This window comes from Engraulis encrasicolus, chromosome 22 (assembly GCF_034702125.1).
Source record: "Engraulis encrasicolus isolate BLACKSEA-1 chromosome 22, IST_EnEncr_1.0, whole genome shotgun sequence".
Taxonomy (NCBI): domain Eukaryota; kingdom Metazoa; phylum Chordata; class Actinopteri; order Clupeiformes; family Engraulidae; genus Engraulis; species Engraulis encrasicolus.
The window spans coordinates 17738297-17762542 of record NC_085878.1 but is presented as its reverse complement, the minus strand read 5'-3'; the positions used below and the strand labels follow the sequence as shown (position 1 = coordinate 17762542).

At 45.0% G+C, this 24246-nt stretch overlaps 1 protein-coding gene across 2 annotated transcripts; it reads right to left on the bottom strand.

The window, feature by feature from the left end:
• Positions 1 to 2399: 2399 nt before the first annotated feature.
• Positions 2400 to 24186, bottom strand: pdpr (pyruvate dehydrogenase phosphatase regulatory subunit). 2 transcript variants are annotated; one of them, XM_063188569.1, is made up of 18 exons: positions 24049 to 24186; positions 22855 to 23140; positions 22594 to 22727; positions 22337 to 22418; positions 21812 to 21975; positions 19485 to 19606; positions 18744 to 18861; positions 17321 to 17470; positions 14672 to 14864; positions 13983 to 14107; positions 12301 to 12456; positions 11940 to 12073; positions 11257 to 11405; positions 10339 to 10451; positions 9335 to 9429; positions 9078 to 9167; positions 8319 to 8501; positions 2400 to 7146 (listed from the first exon to the last, which is right to left on the bottom strand). In XM_063188569.1, the coding sequence occupies exons 2-18, from the start codon at positions 23124 to 23126 to the stop codon at positions 6739 to 6741; spliced, it is 2688 nt and encodes an 895-aa protein (XP_063044639.1). In that variant the 5' UTR covers positions 23127 to 23140; positions 24049 to 24186; the 3' UTR covers positions 2400 to 6738. The 2 variants fall into 2 exon arrangements, with proteins under 2 accessions (XP_063044639.1, XP_063044640.1); XM_063188570.1 differs by having other exon boundaries at positions 22855 to 23137.
• Between the last annotated feature and the right edge of the window lie 60 nt (positions 24187 to 24246).

Below are 24246 nucleotides of genomic sequence, written 5' to 3'. Positions count from 1 at the left end.
TTTCCCGTCATGTCGTCTGCAAAGCCAGAAACAGATAACAGAGAGAGGTGATGAGAGTTCATACCAGATATGCGGCCGTCATCCCTATTCCCTGGATGAGTCACCAAAGGAACACACAGCAACTTTGAGTCTGTCATTTTTAACAACCACCCCTGTGACCAGACCGATCTGATGAGACAGAATGTCATTTGCCACTGGCAAATACACCCACAGAAACCAAGAACAGAAACAGGTAGATATACGTAATATGCATTCAGAGATGCATTTGCTCAGGCAAAAAGCCCACAGCACACACATGGGTTGCCAATCTCAGAGAGATCAGAGGTGTGTGTGTGTGTGTGTGTGTGTGTGAGCCTCTCCTCTGATGGTAATCCAACACCCACCTCATTCACCACATCAAGGCTAAAAGAGCATTACTCCACCCAGTGCCCACCCACACAGCCCTCTGCATTCCATACCTGCATTACCCTGAATAGCCTAATCTGCCCTACCAACCTGCCTCCCAAAGGCCAGTCAAAGCACCCATCCAGCCATCCCCAGAGCCATGCCGAGCCGAGCGCTGTCTCAGTAGGTCCCGCCAGGGCCGTAACCAGACGTTTTCAAATACCGAGGTCAAATACTGCGTGCTGTACTGCATACTGTACATTTAAAATGCTTCAAACACTTCAGTCAAACTCTTATGTTTGTTTTCATTAATCAATGTCTTGAGGATAAATGGGGATGGCATTTACAGACTGAATTTATCATTGTTGATCATAAATCGATTTTCATCCTAGATAAATTTTACATTACTGAAAAAAATACAGAGGACATGACCTCTGTGTCCTCAATGGTAGTTACGGCCATGTGTCCCGCTGCCCTCCAGAGTCCCTGGATCAGGTTTAAAGGGAAAAGGAATCTGCCAGAGACAACCTCCAGTCAGTCAGCCTCCATGGAAAGGCACCCACAGTGCTACGCTAATGACATGCTTCTACCCTGCAGCCAGATAGAAGGATGGGAGGGATAGGGACTGTGTGTGGGGTGGAGGAGAAGAGCTCATCCCTGTTTGAAATGGATCTCTCGGGCACCAGTGCTGGCTTCCCCTGTGGTGATAAAGGGAGGTAAGGCGGAGGGCAGCGAGAGAGTGAATGAGTGAGCGAGCGAGGGAGCAAAGTAGTCGCACTGCTCCATGGTCTATGAGCGGCGCCATCAGTGTCGGAACAATTGCACACAGGGCCTCAGGGCAAGACACTGGTAGGGTCCCCCATACAGTATGCCAAGGTCACAATAGGGCACCCACCACCAATATGGGAAGCCCCGGGGGCAAATTCCCTGCTGCCCCCCCAATAGCTCCGCCCCTGTGCTCCATGGTAGCAGACGCTTTTTGTCACAGGGTACCTGTTTATAAAAGCGAACTTTCTCCAACTTTCTCATGGAGGTGCTTCAAGGTAGAAAAATTTAGTGTTTACACAGTGACAGGAGAGACGATGACAAAGCAAGGAATGAAAGCAGTCCTCCTCCCATTTTATTTTACAGCTCTCCTTTGTAAACACTTTATCTCTGGCGTTCTCTATTCCCTTTAATACCTGTCCTCTCCTGCTGCTCTATCATTCAATCAGCGATGGAGGGGGTGGATTAAGTGACAGCTCCGGGGGCGCACTAAGTGGCTAGGCCAGGCAAGGCGAGTCGTCATTGGGGTGCCCTCTGTGGCTCCGTGTGGGGATGCACGCAGCCTGGCACCAGTTCAACGTGGGCCAAGAGGAGAAGGCAGGAAGGGCGAAGGGAAGGAGGCAGAGCGTGACACTGCTGCCGGCCAGCCGAAGCCTGCACAAACCGGAGCATGCCACAAAGGCTGGCTTGTGAGGCGTGGAGGCCGACACCACAAAGCTGTGATTGTACCCACCTGCCCTGACCCGCGGGCTTCGGCCAGGGCCAGGTATCCCCTCCATGCTCTGCAAATAGGACTTGAGCAAAAGGAGAGAAGGGAGTGGCAGCAGTCAGAACTCCGGAAACGACATGCCTTACTCAGGGTGGTTCAGCCAATGTCACCTCCTGGTGGAACTGGAACCACTGCCTTGTCTTTACTTATATAGTACAGATATATCCCCTGACCTTCCTGACAACTTTAAAACAGACACACACACACAAAAATCAAGTTATTTAATAATTAGAGAGAAGCTGCATTAGATACACTAGACCATGTGCTTGTTTTTAAGAATGTACCTTTGATCTTCTCTCAGATGGAGTCAGTGGTGCACTTTCATTGCACTTGTTTCACTGCTTGAAATAGAGGAACAGCTCCACCTGGCGTCTATATAGAGAAAGTACAACCTGCAATGAAAGCTGAATTCACAACAACGATGGCAGTCTCAGTGTGGAGACAAATAGCTATGATCCATAAATGCTAACGAAGCCAAGGATATCAAAACTGTTTTGATTTTTATTTGTAATAAAACACATACAGTCAAGAAAAAAAATCAGTCCACCATCATAAATACAAGGTGCACAGCAGCAGGACAGAACTTAACCAAAAGTTATTGTTTTTTTGCTTACATTATCAATTTGCTGCCACAAACCAAGAGAGCCTTTCGCAAACAAACAAACAAAAAACATGCATACACACATACAACAGACACGCATGATCATTACCTTAACATGTCACGATACAAAGATGACGACTACCTTAGTGAATGACAACATATGAAATAGGAAGAACAGGTGCACCCATGGAAGAAACCATCTAATACTATACAACAATCAAAAGTACCACTTTCCAACAAGATCCTAAAAAGTCTTCTGTCCAAATACCAAGGCACAAGTTAAATCAATGTAAAGTGCTCTTCAGCTAGATTCATCAAGTGTTACGTATCAAGATATTTCCCTAAATTAATCTTAGTCTAATCTTATATATCTGCAGTATTGGACTGGTAGCGTTATTAGAAACCTGAAGATTAAAAGTAGCCATGTTTGTTTTGTAAACAGATTAAGGTGCGAGGCATTGAACCCCTCTGCAGGAGGGAGAAGGCTGCCTACTGTGAGATCATGAATGATGGGATGAAAACGTATTGTCTTGGGACTTAATCCACGTGGTGCACAAAAAAGTAGACCATTTCTGTTGCCAGATCAGGATCTAGGGCACGGAGTAAAAAAGGAGTCACTTGGTTTTGAAATGCTTGAGTGAGAGAAATAGTACACAATGCACTGAAAATAACTAAAATGAAACAAGCTTTACAGTTAATGCTTGAATATTGAACGCGAATCATCAAACCTTCAAAATGACCCTACACAGAGGTTGAGGACAGAATAGTCTTCAACAAATATTGCAAAAGTGCAGCAGAATGCTTGGACACCACCATTATGCGACACAAAAGAAACACAAACCGAAAGAATGGCAGAAGACAACGGACAAGAGCCAATGAACATGAATGAGTGTGAATATGACGTGAATATTAGGTAGCTTCTCTTTAATGTAGGTAGCTGCCTACAGTACACTTAAGGTGCATCGACTCATGCAATGGCCTTGAAGGCCTCTTGCCAAAAAAAATCAATGACATTTATACATGGGCTGAGTGTCATGACACTTTGCAATGGTATATCATTAGTTGATGCTTTTCTGTTTTAGATACAGTATATCCTACTGGTAATATGCAACTAGTTTTGAGTTCCCAATCAACATACCCTGATCAAAAACCACCAAGGAATACGCCTATCCAAAATGTTATGTCACAGGTATGGTGGTGATTGCGCACAAAAAGCCTGTGGTGCCTTTGGTTTATGATATACACAGAAATCACAAAAAAGCCTACAACAGCACTGAAACTGATTGGCAAGACTAGAAAAACACACCACATCAGGCAGCGGGCCTTCACAGCGTGTTGGTAAATGTTTCACTAGTGACACCTACAACAGATGACTACCATGAACAGTTCATGACACCTTGGTGATGCAGCAGCACCTTGGTAGCATAACCTGTACACAAACTCCCAACACAAGAAACAGTGGAGGATCCATCCACACGCATATGGATCCTTACGAATGACTTTTTCAGCCCAGAGCTACTGCCAACCCTGACAGCCAGCTATTCTCAACAAAAACAGCGTTCAGTCTCAAGAAATCAAGAACTGTAAAAATGTCCTCAAATAACCTTCAATTGGATCGTGGGGAATCTGACAGCTTTCAGAGCAACCCAAAAAGTTAATTGAATAACGTTAAAGTTTGGGGAAGAACCCAAAGGTTCTGTAGAGAACCCTTAGGGGTTCTTCCCCAGTGACAATCGAAGGTTCTTCAAAGAAACATTGGGTTTCTATGTTCTCTGAGGATCCTTCAAGAAAACCTCAGGGTTCTTCCAATGACCAATTTGTCAAATAAACCTTCCCCACATACCTTTTAGGGGTTCATCCACATCGACTAAAGGAACTTCAGGTTATTTGGGGAGCTTTCCATTCTAACTGGGCAAATACACCTAGCACGACGCGATTGAAGCGACAGAGAATCGCTTCTGTGCAGAAAGAGCGATACGAGCGATTGAAGCGACTAGCATATGTCCGTTACAGGCAGAAGGCCAAGCATTCAAACATTCCCATTGGCTTGGTCACTGACCTCTATACAGTCATTGGCTGTCGCAGCTGGTCGCCGAACCATGTCATAGAAAGTAGCCAGGATTTCAACTTCAAACTGTCGCTCTCGGGTGTGCGAATCGCTTCTAGTCTCCAGAATCGCCTTTGTCGTACGACTCAATACAAAGTCAATTACTTCCGTCGCTCGCCTCGATCTTGTCACATTAGGTGTATTTGCCCGGTTACAGTGTGTAGTGAGACAAGAGCATATCAAGTTATCACCTCAGGTGACCAATCGACCCAAAATCATCTCTTTTCAGATCACATGAGAATGAGATCTCTCGTGATCCATTCTGCCATTCAATGCAACTTCAGGAATAAATATCTCCCTTCAACTGATACACAGTATGCCACTGATACTGTACACCAGTCTTGCCACCATAAGAGTTGGAGCTCACCCACATCATGAGTGAACAGGACTTACTGTTTGACTTCATGAGACACCGAGAAATCTGAGGCATGGTGAAGCACAACACCTAGACCAACACATACACAACACTGCATCCAATGTGCTTTATGACACAGTTGATTATTGACCAAATGCTCACAGAAACTTCTCCATGTTTATGTGGTGGTGGACGATTGGCTTAGTATACTATTTATATATTTATATATATCTGATACAAATTGTTCTGTCTGATATACAAGTACACAACAGAAATAAATACAAGTACTTTTAAACACATATGATACATTTAACCCTTAGGAGAGATTCTGTACAAAGACAGTAGAAAAATACATCCCTTTCCCAGTTGAAATGTACGTCTCTTGCTGTGCATAACGAGGGCCATCCTCTGTTCTTTTCGACACATACATGATACTATACACTCCTCAACAACATGGCGGCTCACTGGATAACAGGTCGATGATAACAACCCCCTCAGACACAGGTGTCAATTCCCCACGTTGTCACGGGCCTCAATTATCCATACTGCCTTGAACTACCGCAGCAATGAAACCAACAAACTCCCAGCAATAGCCTACCAACTACCGAGCAAGCCAAGACACATTTGCACAGACGGTTAAACCTATCCTTTGCCCTCCTGACACGAATGAAAGGAGCAAATACAAAAAAGACAAGCAGCTTGGGGGCTCTTGAAGACAAATATAAAGAGCGCCGAGGAAAGAGAGAAAGAAAAGAAAAGACAAATTCAGATTAACAGGCAGAGAGGCAGAAAAGGACACAACAACAGAAAGGAAAAGAAAAAAACCCATCCAGCTGGAAGAGAGAAAGTGACATGAGAATTAAAGTCCTGTTTAACTATCTGTCTAGCCAGAGTCCATTCAGCAGCGAAAACGTGGTTCATCTTGCTGGCAGATGGCAAATGCATACTCAGGGAGACTTGGTTGTCTGAAGACAGGAGAGGAGAGGAGAGGAGAGGCGAGGGTTCAGCAGGGCACGGCTGTGTAGTGATCACTGCTCACACAGTTCTCTTCAGATCAGACACGGCTGCACTCACGTCTCTGTATTTGGCTATGCATACAATCCCTCAAGGTAGACCACCTCAGAGTGAGTGACATGGACTTCCAGGGAGAGAGAAAGAAAAGAACAAAAAGAGAGGGCATGTTCACCAGAGTGAACGGGAAGAGTCTGAACGTCAGATGGATTCCATCTGACACACCAGGAACAAAACGTGTCATCTGGCATGTAAGTGATATTGCTCTTGTTTCAAAAGCGCTTCTAAGAGGGCAGACTGCTGTGCAAGTTTTTCAGAGCTTCTCTCTTGGAGATGGAGACCTACAGAGGCTGGAACAGCCCCCTCCGCCCCTGTCATCCTCATGTCTTGTCACTTCCTTGTAAAAGGCAGTAGGGGAGGTGGGTGACATCTTTCTCCGCTGTTCTTTAAGATCTCCAACCTGCTGTGATCCCTCCTCACAAATGACAAGTCTCCCACTCCTCCACCCTCCTCTTCTGTCTCAGCCACATGTTCGCCACAGAGCCCCTTATTTCTTCAAGAAGAGGCACAGGTGATGATGGAAGGGTGTTATCCTTCTGGGATCTTCTTGTCTAACCCTCCCATACTCAACGTAGACGAGACCCCCACTCCTGTAGTCCTACTCCCCCGTTCTCCCTTCTGCCTCAGTCGCCATAGGCTCCACCACCTCCACCTCCACCTCCACCCTCCTGCAACCTCCACTCTCCTCACTTGCCCTGGAAGTTGCTGAGCTCCATGTCGTCCTTGCGGCGGCGCTGCTGGGCGAAGAGCGAGCTGAAGGGGTAGAGCTTGGCCTTGGCCGGGTAGCGCTGGCCGGCGATGTCCACCTCGTAGTCGCCGCGGTTGATGAAGTCGGGCGTGATGACGCCGGGCAGGCCGTCGGGCGTGGCGGGCGGGCTGACGAAGCCCAGGCAGACGTGGCGCTCCAGCGTGTAGCTGTAGGCGCTGCTGCTGGTCACGCCGGCCAGCTGGCCGTTGCGGTAGACCGGCTCGCCCCACCACGGCCACAGGTCCAGCTCCGTGTCGTGGTCCTCCAGCACCAGCATGACGAAGCGCCGCGTCACCCCGGCCGCACGCTGCTGCAGCAGGGCCTCGCGACCCAGGAAGTCTGTGTCCTGTGGGGAGGCGGGGGACACAAAAGGACATTTTAGACACAATGAGAACACAGGATAAGTACACATTTTAAACACGGTAAGAATACAGTAAAGGAGCAGATTTCAGATATTTGCCACCTCAAACATAGTAGACATGGGCCCCATGTCTGTGTCCTTGATGGTGGTAGACTATTATTAGGGGTGTAAAGATAAACGATTTTGGATCGGTTATCGTTATGCAACATTGAATCGCACCGAATCGACATTGAATCGCACCGAATCGCTAAATATTTTTTATGAATCGTCCCTGAATCGAATCGTAGCCTGTGAATCGAGATTATTTTATTTTTTAATACCAAGGGGGGCGTTGGCAGGGTTTTGATGAGGTCAATTGGGAAGCTTACGATGAGAACTGCTCTACCATGATGCAGTTTAAAACAACCTATCTATCTATCTATCTATCTATCTATCTATCTATCTATCTATCTATCTATCTATCTATCTATCTATCTATCTATCTATCTATCTATCTATCTATCTATCTATCTATCTATCTAATAGGGGTGTAAAGATAACCGATTTTGGATCGTTGCAACATTGAATCGCACCGAATTGACATTGAATCGCACTGAATCGCTAAATATTTTTTATGAATCATCCCTGAATTGAATCGTAGCCTGTGAATCGAAATTGAACCGGATCGTTTTGTGGGTTTAAGACTCACACCCCTAGCTATTATCAATAATTTCACTGGTTTGTTAACTACTGAATTAAGTGCATCACACTTGACTCTGTAAAGAAACTTATCCCATTAAAAACATAAAAATTCAGCGCCCTCAAATCTTTGAGTTAAAGACCAATATTTATCTAGGAACAAAGTTGGCATTTTAATTTCTCCAAACCGGTAAGTTTACAGTAGGTTTACATTATTGAGATATTCAGCTATGCACCATCAAAAAACTGCAGAGCGTGCATAATTATGCAGCGAGTGTTGAGGGACTGCCTGAAATTAATGTTATTTATTTCAGTATAAGGAGAAAATGAGTTTATGTAAATGTGAAATGTGTAATTATAGCAAGTTAGACAGCATTTATTAATATACAATACATTACAATTGGCCAACATCTGTTTGATTCCACCTCAACATAATGAGGCTGCAGATGGGTTATATTAAGCAGAGGTCTCGGACCAACCTTGTCGAACTTGACCCTGAACTCGCGTCCGCACTCCAGCGGCGTGGTGAAGGAGTCCAGGTCCTGTCCCCAGAAGGCGAAGAACTTCTCGATGCGCAGGCTGCGCAGGGCGTAGTAGCCGGCGTTGCGGATGCCGTACTTCTGGCCCACCGACATCACCTCGTTATACACATGCAGCGCATACTGGAGACACAGGAGAGAATAGGAGGATGGAGAGAGAGAGAGAGAGAAAAAGAGAAAGAGAGAAAGAGAGAGAGGGCAATTTCAAATAGTCTTTTATCCATATCTTTTCTATGCTTAACTCTTGTCCTTACTGTATATCTGTGAAGCACTTTGTGGTCCACTGTGTTATGTTTAAACAAGTGCTATTAAGTACAACTAAAATGACTTGACAGGCAGCAGACAAGAGAGAAGGGGAGGGAGGGCAGACAGTGTGAAGGCATGGGCAATGTAAAGACGAAGAGGAGGCAGCGGGAGAGGAGGAATAGGCAGAAGAGAGGGAGGAGGAGGAGGCAGACAGAAGAGAAGAGAGAGAAGTGGCAGCAGAAAGAGAAAGCAGGGCATGATAAGAAGCCATGGTGACAGAGTTGGCAGAGTAATGGGCAATGATTAGGACTCAGCTGAAAGCGGCACATAATCCATCAGGGCCATTAGACAGACCCAACAGCCTGCATGGAGTGCTAAGCAGGCAGGGGCGACGAGTTGAGCCCAGACCAGCCTAGCTGAGCCGATCCGATCCCAGGCAGAGCACCAACGTACCTCTATGGGGATGTAGAGCATGAAGCCGGGCTCCCCTGTGTGGGTCATGCTCATCACCCGGATGCCGTTGGCGTAGCCCACACTCATTTCCTATGGGAGGAACAGAACACATCACTGATCACTATGGCCCAGAGAGACATTCTCTCCTGACAAAAGGCACTGTGAAGAGCCAGTGGAGAGTGGAGAGAGTTGTAATGAATGTGGAGGCCCTGGGCGGTATAATTATGGAGGACATATGGTCCCTCCTCCTACCGTACCTTGCAGAAGAGGGAGGGGAAGTGCTCGGGCGTCATGGGGACGTAGGACAGCTCAGACAGCACGTCCATCGCTCGCGGCCCAATCAGGTTCAGAGCTGCACGGTGAACAGAAGCGGACTTGCATCAGCGTACTTCCTAAGGCATTCAAACAGTTTCTTACGGTATCTATCCAGTTAGATCTAATTAAGGAGTAGGTCTGTTAATACATAGCTTGGAGTGCAAACGTCTGTTTTCAATGTTTAATTTGCATTACCCATTTTAACAAGAATTCTGGAAAATGTAGGAAAGCGTATCAAGCGCTGGAGAATGAGATTTTTAAAAGGTCAATGTACAGACAGCCTTGAAAACGGCATGTAGCCCCTTTATCTCTATGTGTCTGTACAGAATGACATTCCATACGAAAACAAAAGGAAAACAGTACATGAGAGGGCCAACACACTATCGGAGGGACCTTGATGTCTCAGACAGCAAGACAGACCCGGGTCTCAAGCCTGGCATTGTTGTGATAACATAATAACCAGACTGGAAGAGCTTGATGTTATCTCTGCTTGGAGTTCGACCTATGTGGAATCATATCTTCAGATTCCTTGTTGACAGCAGTGTGACTCGACAGACGTGAATATCTACATAACTGTAATTCGTAGTAAGAGCACTGTCACGGCAGGTAGATCTAACCTCTCTGCCAGCTACTGACTCACTGTTCCAAGCCTGGTAATGTTGTGATAACAACCCAGGCTGGAGTACCTTAAGGTTGTCTCCATTGAGTAGTCACACTTAACACTCTTGATGAAATATTATAACGAGATGTAAAAACATACATCTTGACTCTAGAGATACATTGAATCTTATCTTGAGATTCCTTATTGACAGCAGCGTGACACGACAACCATAAACATCAACATACTGTACTGTAACACGAGTCTACTGCACAATGAAGGCAGGTTTATTTACCCCGCCCGCCCAGTGCCCAATGAACTACAAGCTGAGCCCGCCACCCCCCTCACCGGTGTACTTCCAGCTGACGTCCTCCAGGTGGAGCTGTGGGTCGTTGGGCATGTGCTTCTTGATCCAGGCCCAGCAGTGCACCTGCTGATCCGTAGGGGAGATGATGAAGAAGCTGTGGACACACAAGCAGAGAGATAGACTTCATTATTTATCCCAAGGAAACTAATGTGTCCTACACACCATAGAAAAAACGAAATAGTCTAAATCCAGACTCAAATCAGAAATCGACACGATTCCTTACATACGGTATGTGTGTATCATAGTTACATTAACGACACAGTAAAAAAAAAAAAAAAAAAGCTCCAGGTGCAGTGTAGTAGAAGTGTAAGTTTATAGTAGAGTGTGGTGCCTGGAGCCTGAGCAATAACCTTATCTTTACTTGTAACCCTCATCTGCTGAGAACAGAGTGTGATTCAAGACTTTACAGCTGATATGGTGTGAAGTCAAACAGGGCTATGAATGTAAACAACGGATCCTATTCAACTGCAGAATACCATCTCATGAGAGGGAGATGGGTAGTCATTTCTAGAGGCAGTCTAACTTCCACAAACGCCATGATTGAGCAGACTCACTTCTGCTTAGGACACCACAGACTTTCAGCTGCCTTTTTTTTGCCTTTGAAAGCAGCAAAAACAGGAATTCATTTCTTGAACTCTCACCTGTTCAGAAGTCTGCAGGCTATTTTCTCCTTACTTTCATTCTTTTTCACACTAAGGACAGTTAGACGCCGGAACGCTTTTGTTGGGCAAAGTGCAATCATTTTTTTTTTTTTTTTACAAGTTTGGGAAGAACTTAGTGAGTGTCTGTCTTCTCTATGTAATCTGATGCTTTTGACCCAGACTCCTATTTTGAGCTCACCTACTTCCGCAGCGCCTTGTACTTTCTGTCCTGTCTTAATATGTTAAGTGTTCTCTCACGTGTTCTTGCTGAGGCGCACCACGCTGCAGTCGTTCTCGTAGCCCCCTCTCTCGTTCAGCATGCCGGTGTGGACGATGTGGCCCACGGGCACGTCCAGGTCATTGGCACACAGGTGCTGCAGCAGCTCCAGCGCCTGGTCTCCAGAAGACTACACATGCAATACAAAACATGTATCATTTACAAACAAACACCACACAAACACCTAGTACAGCCAGTACGGGATATTCTCTGTTTACAATGAATGTATGGGGACTTAACCATCATTCTCATCAGGCTGTTATAAGATTTTAAGAACATGCACGGTTGATGAAAAGCCACATGAGATCAATAAAAAAGGACAATGTTACAATCCATCTACGGGATTTTATTAACGTGACGAGGTGCCCAGTGTGCGTGTGTGTGCACCCTGCTTTTAGTGTGCTCATTGAATGATAGGGGTGTAATCAGAGAGTCTAAAGCATGTTAACTATAATAGGCTACAATGTTTGGTGAAAGAAGGCGGTGACAGTGCAGATATGACATTTAAAACCCAAGCATAATGCCAGTAAAATATTCATGTAACAGATGGATTTTAGATACAGAACAAAACAATTCTGTTGAGTGGTTAAAAGAGTGTACTCTTTATTTGTAAGTGTCTGATTAAAATTCAACCTTTTCCACCCCTGCAACAAGTTTCACTCACCGTCAGCTCGAACTTGGTGAAGGAGGACATGTCAATGACACACACGGCCTCCTTACAACACTTCACCTCCGTCCCGACTATATCAAACCAGTCAGGCTTGTAGAACGTCTTACTCGCGTCCAGAGACAGCAGGTCTGAGAGAGAGAGAGAGAGAGAGAGAGAGAGAGAGAGAGAGAGAGAGAGAGAGAGAGAGAGAGAGAGAGAGAGAGAGAGAGAGAGAGAAAAGAGAAAGTCATCATGATCAAGATGAGAGTACTGCAATTAATTGTGCAGCTATGGAAGGGTGATAAAAAGAAAGACTGCACTGGGTTGATTGGACTAATTGGTCTTATTGATGGGAGTAGAGATAGGGGCCTCTTACCCTTCCCCGGGGGGACAAAGTACTTGGCCCTCTCAAAGCCGTGCTTCTCCATCCAGCGCGCCCCCTGGGTGTCTAGCCGGTCGTACAGAGGGCTGGTGCGGAGCTGACGGCCCGTCTGGAAGTCCCAACGAGGAACCTTTAGCTCGTACAGCAGGGCTGGGATGGCCAGGAAGCAAAAAAGTAAGTAGGTACATACACACATCCAGGCACATTGACACACAGGCTGCGTTCGAAATGGGAAAGTAGCTGTCCTTCCAGTGAGCTAACTGGACATCGAGTCATCAAGTGCGATTCCAAACAAAAAATGCTTTATTTCCTCCTTTGGCATTTGACTGAATTTTGTGGGCGTAACGGGGATATTTGAGGGCAACATCAGATGCTGACTTGGTGCTGCCTGCTACCCAAAATGCTGTGCGCCACCTCCCTCTCAACAGGGAACCTGAAAACAAACATGGCTGCAACCCAAGCAACTACCTAAAAATGCTCTTTATTCTGACACTTATGTACTTGGATATTGAGAACCGAAGCAATAAATCAACATTGTAGTATCTAAATATGCGGTTGCTAGATCAATCGATAGCCTTTTTTACGATTCCGCCGTCTGGTGGCGTTTCACCACTCAAATAGCCTACATAAGCTAAGCGCTAAGGTGACGAACGCAACTCCCGCCATAGAATTGGCATAACATCAAATGCGCTGGGCAGCGCACTCGTTAGTGACGTTCGTAACGACCGCCTCATCAGCTAACTTCACATATCTGATCAGAGACCTGTGTACTGTATGTAGGGGAGTCATTGAGCCACTGCTTCCATTTGGAACTGTGCCACAGACACAGACACAGACACACAGACACACACACACACACACACACACACACACACACACACACACACACACACACACACACACACACACACACACACACACACACACACACACACACACACACACACACACACACACACAGACACAGACACAGACACACAGACACACAGACACACACACGATTAAGTGTCCAATAGAAGTGCAAACAGCTGTTGGCATAGCCAATCAATATGACACCACAGCAGGGCTGGGATGGCCTGAAAAAGAACTGACACATACACACGCAAATACACAAAGGCATGTGTGCAAACACTCACAAACACAATTGTGAAAGCTAGACACGTGCCTGAATAGCCCATCTGGCATCACACCTGTTTTTGGCAGGAGAAAGTGTATCTAATAATACTTGCATATATTGTAAACAAAAAAACCCCGAAATAAATCAGTTGCTTGTGGAAATTTGTTGCACTCATTCCTAAAATCCACTGCATACATGGACGAGGACCTAATCAGTGGCATTGCACATTCTCATACATTCTTTGCTTCAAGTTAAGTTACCGTGTACCGTGTTGCCAACACGAGATGGCATTACATGTCATGTACTGCTTGTACATACATTTATACAAATTCTTTGCTTTAATTAATGCACTGTGAAAACAAGCCTCTTGACTGTGTAATCTGAATTTGATTAACTCAATATATCCGTAATATACAGTATATACATTTTTTTCATTCTTTTTCTCAAGCACATTGAATGATGACTGTGTATGAAAATATGCTAACTCATCGACTGTAGTGGCCTGTGTCAACCAGAGCAGAGCTGGCACGCATCGTCAGTGCTGAGCTCCAATACTCACGTGTGACCTCCATGACGCGGTGGCGCAGGAACGTCCGGCTGCTCTGCAGGTTCCCGAAGCGCTTGATGTCCAGGGGCCAGACGTTAGCCGTGGGGTAGCCGTACGTCATCCACTCGGCCAAGTACCTTGCAGGGTTGGGGTTAAAGTATGAGTGCTGAGATGACCTTTTGGAGTCTGACATCACTATTTATGGAAGACCGGCTAGCCAAACTGTAACATGAAATGATCTGGCGCAGCATCATTGGCACGGCCGAAAGTTCTGGGTGAAACCAATGGCTGACGTTCAAACAGCTTAACTGTGCATAAAGTAAATAGCCAGCAGAACCATGTTAGCACCTTGCTAAGCCCTCCCCAACAACTCGCTATACAGAAAAAAAACCAAGACCATTGTGATTGGAGGACAGATATTGGAGAGACAGATTTTGTGTCGTCTTGAATCATCTCCAATGGTGCGGTGCTAGAGCAACCTGGCAGCCAAAAATATTTTCTACATCCTATTTATTGATATTCAATGATAGTCTGGGAAATTGTGAAAAATTTCAACCTTAATCATTCAATATATTGTGGTGATGGACTGTAAAAATGAAATTTCATTTCATTATCAAATGTCTTAAACTATAAGTGTAACAGTGGTAAACAAACTATAATCCACCTGACGTGGCAGATGATTATCTCATCATTCCACTTACTTCCCGGCTCCGCCTGCGAAGGAGAGGCCGGAGGAGTTCATGCCGGCCAGGACGTAGTATCCGTGCACGCTGGGCGTCTCGCCCATCAGGCAGCGCATGTCCGGGGTGAAGGACTCAGGGCAGTTGACCAGCTGCTGGATCTCACATGACTCCAGACCTGGCATCCGCCTCAGAAGGGCACTCAGCATGGGCTCTGCACCACAGAGGAAGAGATAGAGGAAAGGATGGGGAGAGAGAGAGAGAGAGAGAGAGAGAGAGATAGAGAGAGAGAGAGAGAGAGAGAGAGAGAGAGAGAGAGAGAGAGAGAGAGAGAGAGAGAGAGAATGGGAGAGACGGGGGAGGAGAGAGGAGAGGGGGATGAGGGGGAGAAAGAGAACAGAGGATAGGGTAGAGAGTGAGAGAAGGTGTGTGGTACAGAGGTTAGATACAGAGGTCATGGGGGGACACTTTGAACTTGGACTGTACTGTTTTGCATTCCATTGCTGTTTTTTTCGCAGGAGGGCCTGGCTTAGTGCCAACTGGATGTGAACAATGGGGGAAAGTGGCTTCATGAAGGTACAGAGTTGTGAGTGAACTTTTCCTGGGCCTTGGTGTCCGAGCACATGGTAAAAATAAACACAATTATATCTGTAGTACATGGAGGCTCTGGATACACAGAAGTTTTACTGTTGACTGTATCCATATAGCAGAGGACAAATGTACTGGCCTGGCCAACATTTTTAAATGCACACCTGTCAGCAACAATAACTCCCACCAAAGTACTCCAGTTTTAAGCGTCACACTAGGTTTGACATTCAGGGCAGATATTGCACAGATGCTCCAACTAAAACTAATAGCTACAAATTATTGAAATTAATCTTCAATGTCAACTCATGCAAGCTGTCTTCTTTTCTAGGAAAACCATGCTTACAGTGTATGATGTAAAAGTATCCTATCCTCATAGTGAGCTAGCATTAGAGCACATGCTGGCAGTTATCAGCTACATACTGTACATTTATAATGTGCAAGCATTTAGCACACAATGCTGAATGACACTTCAGAGGGAATCTTAGATAACAATTAGACTCCCCCTGCCAAGCAATCACAAGTAACATAATAATTACTATCACACAGAGCAGCAGTTCTTCCTCCACAGGTGCATGGAATGCACACACTCATGCTCTCGCCTCTGCTGTGCCGTGTAATGTAACGCTAGATTGGCAACAGACTGCCTTGACCCCAGCCCATTCCTGTTAGAAGACAATGGGCCCCCAGCCAAGCGATGAGGACACTATATCAGTAGGGGCAGCCATGTTTATTCTCAAGCACAGCAGAGGACACCCCTGCTAGCTCTGCAGACTGAAGGCACACAGGACTGAGCTACAGCAGACAACACGATTCTCACGACTAGAGACTAAAAGGCCTTTGCACACCGGCACTGACAAAGCCCTGCTCTCTGCCAGCATTCTGTTCCATTGTTTTCAATACACCCCCACACTCTGGCGCCATTAAGTCTATTTTGTCATAGCTACTCGATAAAATTCATTGTTGAATCCACCCGCTGCTATCTTTATTTTGCAGCATTCAGTGTGCTGCTTGTGTGGGAAATTGCTGAATCCCAAAGTACTCAGCAATCCTAAAGAACTGATGTGCACAGCCCCATATTCACAGAGAAGTATTAAGACAACGTTTACTTTTTTTAAACCAAGACTCAGGGCTCAGGTTACAGCAGTGTAATTTCCCATCCCGCCCACTATTTGCCCAGGTGTTCTATTAAATTGGCATGAGCCAGCCTACTTCTGCTGTGTAAGGACTACACGGGGCTCCACCATGAGCTCTCTTGTGTTCCATCAGCACAGCAGCTGTGTTCACTATAAACAAGGCAACACGCAGGTGCTGGCCTTAACACATAGACCAAGATCAGTCTCCACCCCGAAGTGGACACCTGAAATAGGTAACATGATTGGCTTATTGAACCGTTTTCAAACGTTAAATTTACAATTGAAAATATTTAACATTTTAGAGGATAAACCTGAGAGGAAAAAATTTCCCCTGATATAAACCAATTAAAACTTCAATACTGTTTCTTGGTGGTAGTCAAGGAGAACAGAAAAAGAAATAGAAACTGTATCAAAGAAAAACAAATTCACTCTCAAGTAGGCTTTTCTTTAGAGCCATTACACCAACAGCATATATGATATATCCCAGATGGAAGCATTTTCGAAAAATGATCTCTTCTTCTCAAGGCGCTAAGGATGGCTTTTTGCTGAAATTAGTCTGCCTTGGACAAGCTGTCAATTAAATAAATCATAAGTAATTCTACTTGAGAGTGCCTTTATCGTGTTTGATGCTTAGAGGAGACAGGAAGCAGGAATTCTACTTCAACGTTGCACAAAAGTAACTGAAAAAGTATGCATTTGAAAGTCACCATCATATACAGAACACATGTCATTCCATCAGAATTGTGTCATGTGCATATAGAGCCACCACAAATCCATCACGACAGTAATATATAACACAGTTTAAGAGTTCCATTCCGGCCTGGGTCATTTTCCATTCCTTCCCCATCTCTCTCTCCCTACATGTTTCCTGTCCCTCTGTCACTGTCCTATCATAAATAAAGCACAAAAGCCCCCTCGCCCCTCAAAAAATCTATTTCCCCCAACTCACCGAAATGGTCCCAGTCCTCCTGCATATTGTGCACGTCCAACTGGTTCCTTCCCTCAGTGAAGATGGGCTTGGGGTTCTTCTCAAAGCCCCCGGAAAGAACCCCGCCCTGCCACGGCTGCACGTAGATTCTCCCGTCCATGTCCATCACCACTGTAACATGCCACAAGGGGAGGGGTGGTGTAGGGTAAGACTCTCAACATAACAGACACTCCTGCAAGAACCATAATACCAGCTCCACATGGGAGAAGCACAGCCATGGCAGTTGGCAGCACTCATTGCAAACATCTGCTATGAATTACACTAGGCTTTCTCCATAATCAAGTTTCCATTTACTGGAAACCACCTCCAGTAAGCTGAAAAGTTGAAAAGCTGAGGTGGAACAGTTTAAGTCAGGGCCGCTACTAAGGTTTTGGAGACCCAAAGCTTAACTGGTCAGGAGCCATCAATTTAAGAGGCCCCAATTTTGGGGGCAAGGTGGTTGGTGCCCCAAGCACTCCGCATACTCTGCTTATGTCTAGCGGCTGCCATGGTTTAGGGCAGGGGTGTCAAACTCATTTTGGTCCGGGGGCCGCATACAACCCATGTGGACCTCAAGCGGGCTGCATTAGTAACATCATCGCAAAAAAAAAAAACGTAAAGCAGAGGATTAGTGTTCAGTACTATCACGTTTTAAGTGTGTTGAATAAGTAGAAAGCAATGCAATACTGATAATCCTATGCAAAATTTCCTTGACTTCATTCATTCATTGCCAACCGTCAATTAATTAAATATGGGACAGTTCACTTTGGCAGGGGGTCTGGGTTTTTTCCCCCAGAACATTTTGTATTTCTTATATGTAATTTCCTGCATTTTCACGCATTCTAACATCCCGTTTCCAGTTTGAGCTTAATAGGAACCAATACAAATCCAATTATATTTATTATTTAATTACAACCAATACCAATACAATACGAATAAGAAGTATTAACATTTTATCTCTATATATGAGGTCTATAATATATGAGCTTTATCAAATGCCTGTTACAGTACAAATTCACTATTTATAATAGAAGTGTGATGTGCACTTTACTACATATACAGTGTAACAGAGGGACCATTGGGTTAATGTCATGCAGGTCTCGATTTTGCCCCGAGGGCCGTAATTGCGCATTTCGGTTATTTCATTAAAAAAAAAAACTTTAAAAAAAAAAATAATAAATAAAAAAAAATTACATCCGGGCCGGATGGAACCCTCTGGCGGGCCGGATGCGGCCCGCGGGCCGTATGTTTGACACCCCTGGTTTAAGGAATACCAGGAGAATAAAAGGCAACTATTCACATAATTTCAAACCTTATGGCCCAACACTCTCACTCTGGTGTGACAGAACAGAAACTGTGTGACGTGGTGAGAGATGTGTTATTAGGCTAGTTTATAAATACCTACCAGGGGTGTTTGGGGACAGTGGCTGCTCCAGTGGCTTGGTGAGGAGGTAGAAGTGCTCGCAGCCGTGCAGCGGGACTGACACTTTGGTCTCACTGGCCTGGCCCAGCTCATACGCCCACTGCAAACAGCAACAGCACAAAGAGGGACACAAAGCACCAATTTGTGTTCAGGGTAACTTTTTTTGTTTCTTTCCTACCTGAATAGCAGTAGAGTATAATGAGTCGTAGGAAGTCTAAGCATTGAGCACTGCAGTCACAGAAAACAGTTGCACACCCCAGACTAAGATGTGCTTAGGAAAAAAGATACACACACATACACACACACACACACACACACACCCACTCAGACACATGCACACGCACACAAGAGTATTATTATTTTTTTGGTGCATGATGATGTCACCTCAGAGTACTGCCGTAACCCATTTTGAATGGAAAACGCCTGCTAAAAAGGCCAGTGTTTGCCTATGTGACATTACGTATACAGACTCCTAAAATCAGTATGTTTTTTTCAACCTTGTATGATAGCCTCCTACTGTATTTCAGACTGACAAAGAACAGAATGACAAAGTAATGTATTATTCAAAAGCATTCAAGTTAGTATGGGCATATTTATAATGTACATCTATCAATTTTAAACCTACCCAAATATTAATGTTACAATTAGTGGAGACAATAAGCATCTGATGCCCCTTAGTGATGTTGGGAGGTAGGCTGTGACCTTTGAGTGTTTTTAAGCTACCTGTCCAGCACAGTTGACGAAGTACTCGCACTCGATGGGGCCTCTGTCCGTCTCTACGCCGGTCACGTGGCCTCTCTCCAGCAGGATGTGGTTAACATGGGTGCGCTCATGGATTTGCACCCCTAATGTCATCCATTTGCATATGAAGTCAGTGGAGCATAGGGCACCGGCACACAACACGCCGGTAAGAAAGACAAACAAAGAAGAAAGGGAGAAAAAGTTAGAGAGTTTACAATGTAACAGAAGTTCTCCATTAATTGCATCATGCCTAAGCCTAAGTAGAGAGCCAGTAGAGAGCTTCCGGTCAGGCCCATGGGACCCAAGCATTGATCTCTAGAGGATACTTGATCTAGCATCTACAGAGAAATGAGCTGGAATGTATTTGCATATTTTTAGAGATCAGTGCAGAGGTCCATTGGGCTCGACCGGAAGGGGTGTGGCTTAAGGCCCTGCTGTTTCCAACAGCATTACGGAGCACTTTCTGGGCAATTTGACAATTTGGCTTTCCCACCCACAGTGGTGATGCACTTCTTTGCAGCGATAGTAGTGGTGCATTCAACAATGGATTTTAACAAGCATCCCAGGCAAAATAGATGTCAATCATAAGCCACAGGTATCAGTGGCAGATTTTGGCACCAATCTGCAGCGTTGTATTCAAAACAATGGCATGAAATATTGGCCAGGGAGTACTGGAAACTTTGTCGGAGCTGATGTGGGGTTTTACCATGCATTCCTAAGAGGTATGAACTTCCCAATATGCCACCAGGAGTCAGCTACCTCCAACCTCCAGCCAGCACATCAAGCAAAACAACAAACATGGAGGGCCAAAACTACCTTCCCACCTATCAAAGATGTAAGCTTAGCTATGTAAACAAAGAGGTGTAAACTACTCCAGATGCTTTTCATTTCGCCGCTTATCATTTTTTAAAGAGGCAATGTCAAATCAACTAGAAAAATTCCCGAGCTGTATTGCAACCATGAACGTCTGAGTCAACTCTACAGCTCCAGGCCTTTTTATTAGAATACCATGAAAAAGTTGATTTATTTCCATAATTCCATCAATAATGTTAAACTGTCATGGATTGTAGATTCATGGCCCAGTTTTTTAACTATTCCAATCATTATTTTTTTTCTTTTTATATACGTTGGCCTTCCAGCTCAAAAAACCCATGAATTGGGGAATTCGCATTATTAGAATATTGTTATAAAATCACTTTTTTCTTCATCAAAATTTGGGTCACATTAAATCAGTTGAAATTTGATACTTTCTACATAACATGCAATGGTCAATACTTGGTTAGGACATTCTCTGTCTTCATAATGGCCATGATGCGTTTAACATTGAAGTCAATGGCAAAAACAGTGCATGGGAGTTATGGAAGCCCAGATATCCTTGATGCTTTGCTGTAAGCTGTTCTTGTTTGTTGACCTGGTGCCTTACACTTCCCTCTTCAATATACCCGAAGATTTCCATGCCACGTTTTGGTGTTAACTCACCAGTTTAATTCTAACTCAACAGAAATAAAACCCCATTCATTTTCAATGGGGTTTCATTTCTGGTTATTTAGAATTAAACTGGTGAGTTAGCGCTAAAACGTGGCATGGAAATCTACAGGGTATATTGAAGAGTGAAGTGTGGGGTACCAGGTCAACAAACAAGAACAGCTGACAGCAAAGCATCAAGGATATCTGGGCTTCCATAACTCCCATGCACTGTTTTTGCCATTGACTTCAATGTTAAACGCATCATGGCCATTATGAAGACAGAGAATGTCCTAACCAAGTATTGACCATTGCATGTTATGTAGAAAGTACCAAATTTCAACTGATTTAATGTGACCCGAATTTTGATGAAGAAAAAAGTGATTTTATAACAATATTCTAATAATGCGAATTCCCCAATTCATGGTTTTTTTGAGCTGGAAGGCTGCCGTATATAAAAAGGAAAAAAATAATGATTCGAATAGTTAAAAAACTGGGCCATGAATCTACAATCCATGACAGTTTAACATTATTAATGGAATTATGGAAATAAATCAACTTTTTCATGGTATTCTAATAAAAAGGCCTGGAGCTGTATAAGGCCACGGAATGATAATTTCGGAGAAATGTGCTGCATAAACTATTCCTATCGTGCGATGCCATTGCCGTGTTGACATCACGATTTTCAATGGGATCAAGTCGGCATACTGCTTCAACAGGCATTCCAATTCATTTTAGCTAGTAGGAGGTCTGGAACATCTGATCTCCCACTGCTGTGTAATGCACCATTAGGCTCTCTATTAGTTAGTGCTGAGGTCATGAATGCAGACAGGCTGGCTGCTCACCGTGACTGGCGGCCGCCACAGCGAGGGCATGGTTGACGTCTGCAGGCGACACCACAGCGTCTCCGGGTAAGTGGAGTGCCCCAACCAGGTCATGGATGTTAACCAGTGGGTGCAGCTTGGCCACCTCTTTGGGTTTGATGACATTACAGGTGATGCCCAGGACCCTGGATTAAAGCAAAGATAGCGGTGGAATAGTTGCAAAGCCCTGATCGCATGCATTTACATTTTAACTTCTCTTACATGATAACATGCTAAACTGATTGTGCAACAACGTAATTCCCTATTTCTTCACACTTTACATTTCAGGTAACAGAAAAAAACAGAAACGAGAGTGTTGCATAGACCCAGGTCAATGATCAACCTTTCAGATAAGAATACTACTGGTTTGTCACCCATTTTGTTCCTCTGGGCCATTCTAAAGGACCACTCTTCGGAGGCGAAAGGTCTCATGGGGAGAAATTCCACAGTTTGTTTTCAGAGCTGAAACGGGAAGAAGAGGTAGGGCTGGGCGGGCGCGCTACTTACTTAAGCCTGGATGCCAGGCGCTTCAAAGACAGGAAACGATCCTGATTCTGGGCCAAACATAGGGAGCCGGTTCTCACAAAACCTGCAAGCGACACACACACACACACACACACACACACACACACACACACACACACACACACACACACAGAATAAATACTCCAGCAACACTGTATGTCAGATACAGTAACTCTGTAACTGAGACTGAAATGCAAATGTTGAATGGTGCGTTGAAGAGTGCAAAGTGCATGACTCACCTGTTTTAACGCCAGTTTCATCTTCCAGACGCTCGTACAGTGTGCTTGAATAATCAGCCATCTTGCTTTCTATGAAGATGGGCTTGGCGACGCTGATGATGCCTGCTGACATGCGAGTGGTACCAGCTCCCAACCTGTCACAACACATTACCATTGATAATGAACACAGCTACAGCATGCAAACAATGGTGGTACGTCAAACATATTCAAGGACATCACAGCCCTTGCACAGTGATTAAGAGATAAAAGAGGCAGCCATACCTTCCTTGCTCAAGAAGTACAATCTCTGTCCATCCCAGTTTTGCCAGATGATATGCCACAGAGGTGCCCACTACACCCCCACCACAGATCACAACTCGGGCCTGACTGGGCAAAGGGGTAGGCTGGTGAGCATCTCCTACCGGTGACAGGTGCCGAGGAGCAATCCAGAGGCCGCGGCGGGAAGGCTGGGTCCCCCAACAGCCAGCATCTGACCGCAGTCGGGGGAACAGGGCCGGGGACAGAGCCCTGGAGCTCCGCACGCAGCTGCGCATGGCTGTCCCGCCTGCTGAGTGGCAGAAGTGTGACAGTCAGATATCATATCAGAGTTATATTATGCTTCTTTAGACATATCGTTTACGAGAGGACGTTTTATACACAACGAGTAAATAAGCGTCTCGAGAGAAAAAAAATCTTGTTATGGGGGTCGCGTCTGTCCTGGTAGATACTGTAAATATGTGCAACCTATCCTTAACTGCATAAGAGTTTGGCACTTGACCATGTAGTCTTGTTGCAATACCAAATAACGGTTCCTAGAACTATATGTTAATGAGCACAACTGGAAATTACACGTTAACGCATGTAGGAAAGGCTCCTCCGACTCAAGAAGAAAGTCTGTTTCATATTACCCAATCCTCCAGCCTTCAAAGTGAGTGCTACTTGACATTAAAGGGCAGTTTATGCTGACCACCGTTTGACATGGCTATCCGATAGCTGGCTATCCGTAGCAGCTATTTCTCCGAGTACGTCTGTTTAAATCAAATTGATGACTTGCCCTTCTGAACCCACTTTTGTTACAGGGACCCACAAACATTACATAGTTTTCTTGTTCACCAAGCATGACATTCCTGTACCAAAATAAAACTCAACATCGTTAGCTAGTTCCAGACTACGGCGCGCGACTAACTTAGCAAACAAGCTAGCCACAGGTCTGCATGCATTGCCTTTGGTGAAGTTTTCAAAGTGTTTTTGCAGAACAGCAGTCTCTTGATAACCACATTATGTCTTTCCGTACGCAGCACTCTACAACTTCTCTATGACAGGTAGAATATTCCACCAAACATAGGTGAGATGTGGGCAATGCCTCTTTTGCTAGCAGACCTAGCTAGCCAGCTAATACCCCAAGGTTAGCCAGTCAAGCCGCTGCAAATGTAAACATTAGGCAGACAATTTCAGCAGACAGAGTTACAAACTCACCGAATATACACAGCTGCTGGTGTACAGTCCGTTGTTTGAGTCCTAGCACGAGACGATTTTTTTGCGCCTGTCACACTAACTTCATGATTGACTTGTATGCCGTGCGTCAAACTACGTGAACTACCGAGTCTGTTTCCACCACCGCCCCATTACTTGACTAGAACTACTGCATTATGTCCACGAGGTGGCAATATCCAC

Excerpts from the sequence above, each read along its gene's own strand:
- pdpr (XM_063188569.1), bottom strand. The coding sequence starts at position 23,126 with ATGCGCAGCTGCGTGCGGAGCTCCAGGGCTCTGTCCCCGGCCCTGTTC. Across the intron at positions 12,457-13,982 it reads CCGCGTCATGGAGGTCACAC|CCCTGCTGTACGAGCTAAAG; the intron begins GTGAGTATTGGA and ends TGGCCATCCCAG. Across the intron at positions 7,147-8,318 it reads TCAGGGTCAAGTTCGACAAG|GACACAGACTTCCTGGGTCG; the intron begins GTTGGTCCGAGA and ends GCCTCCCCACAG.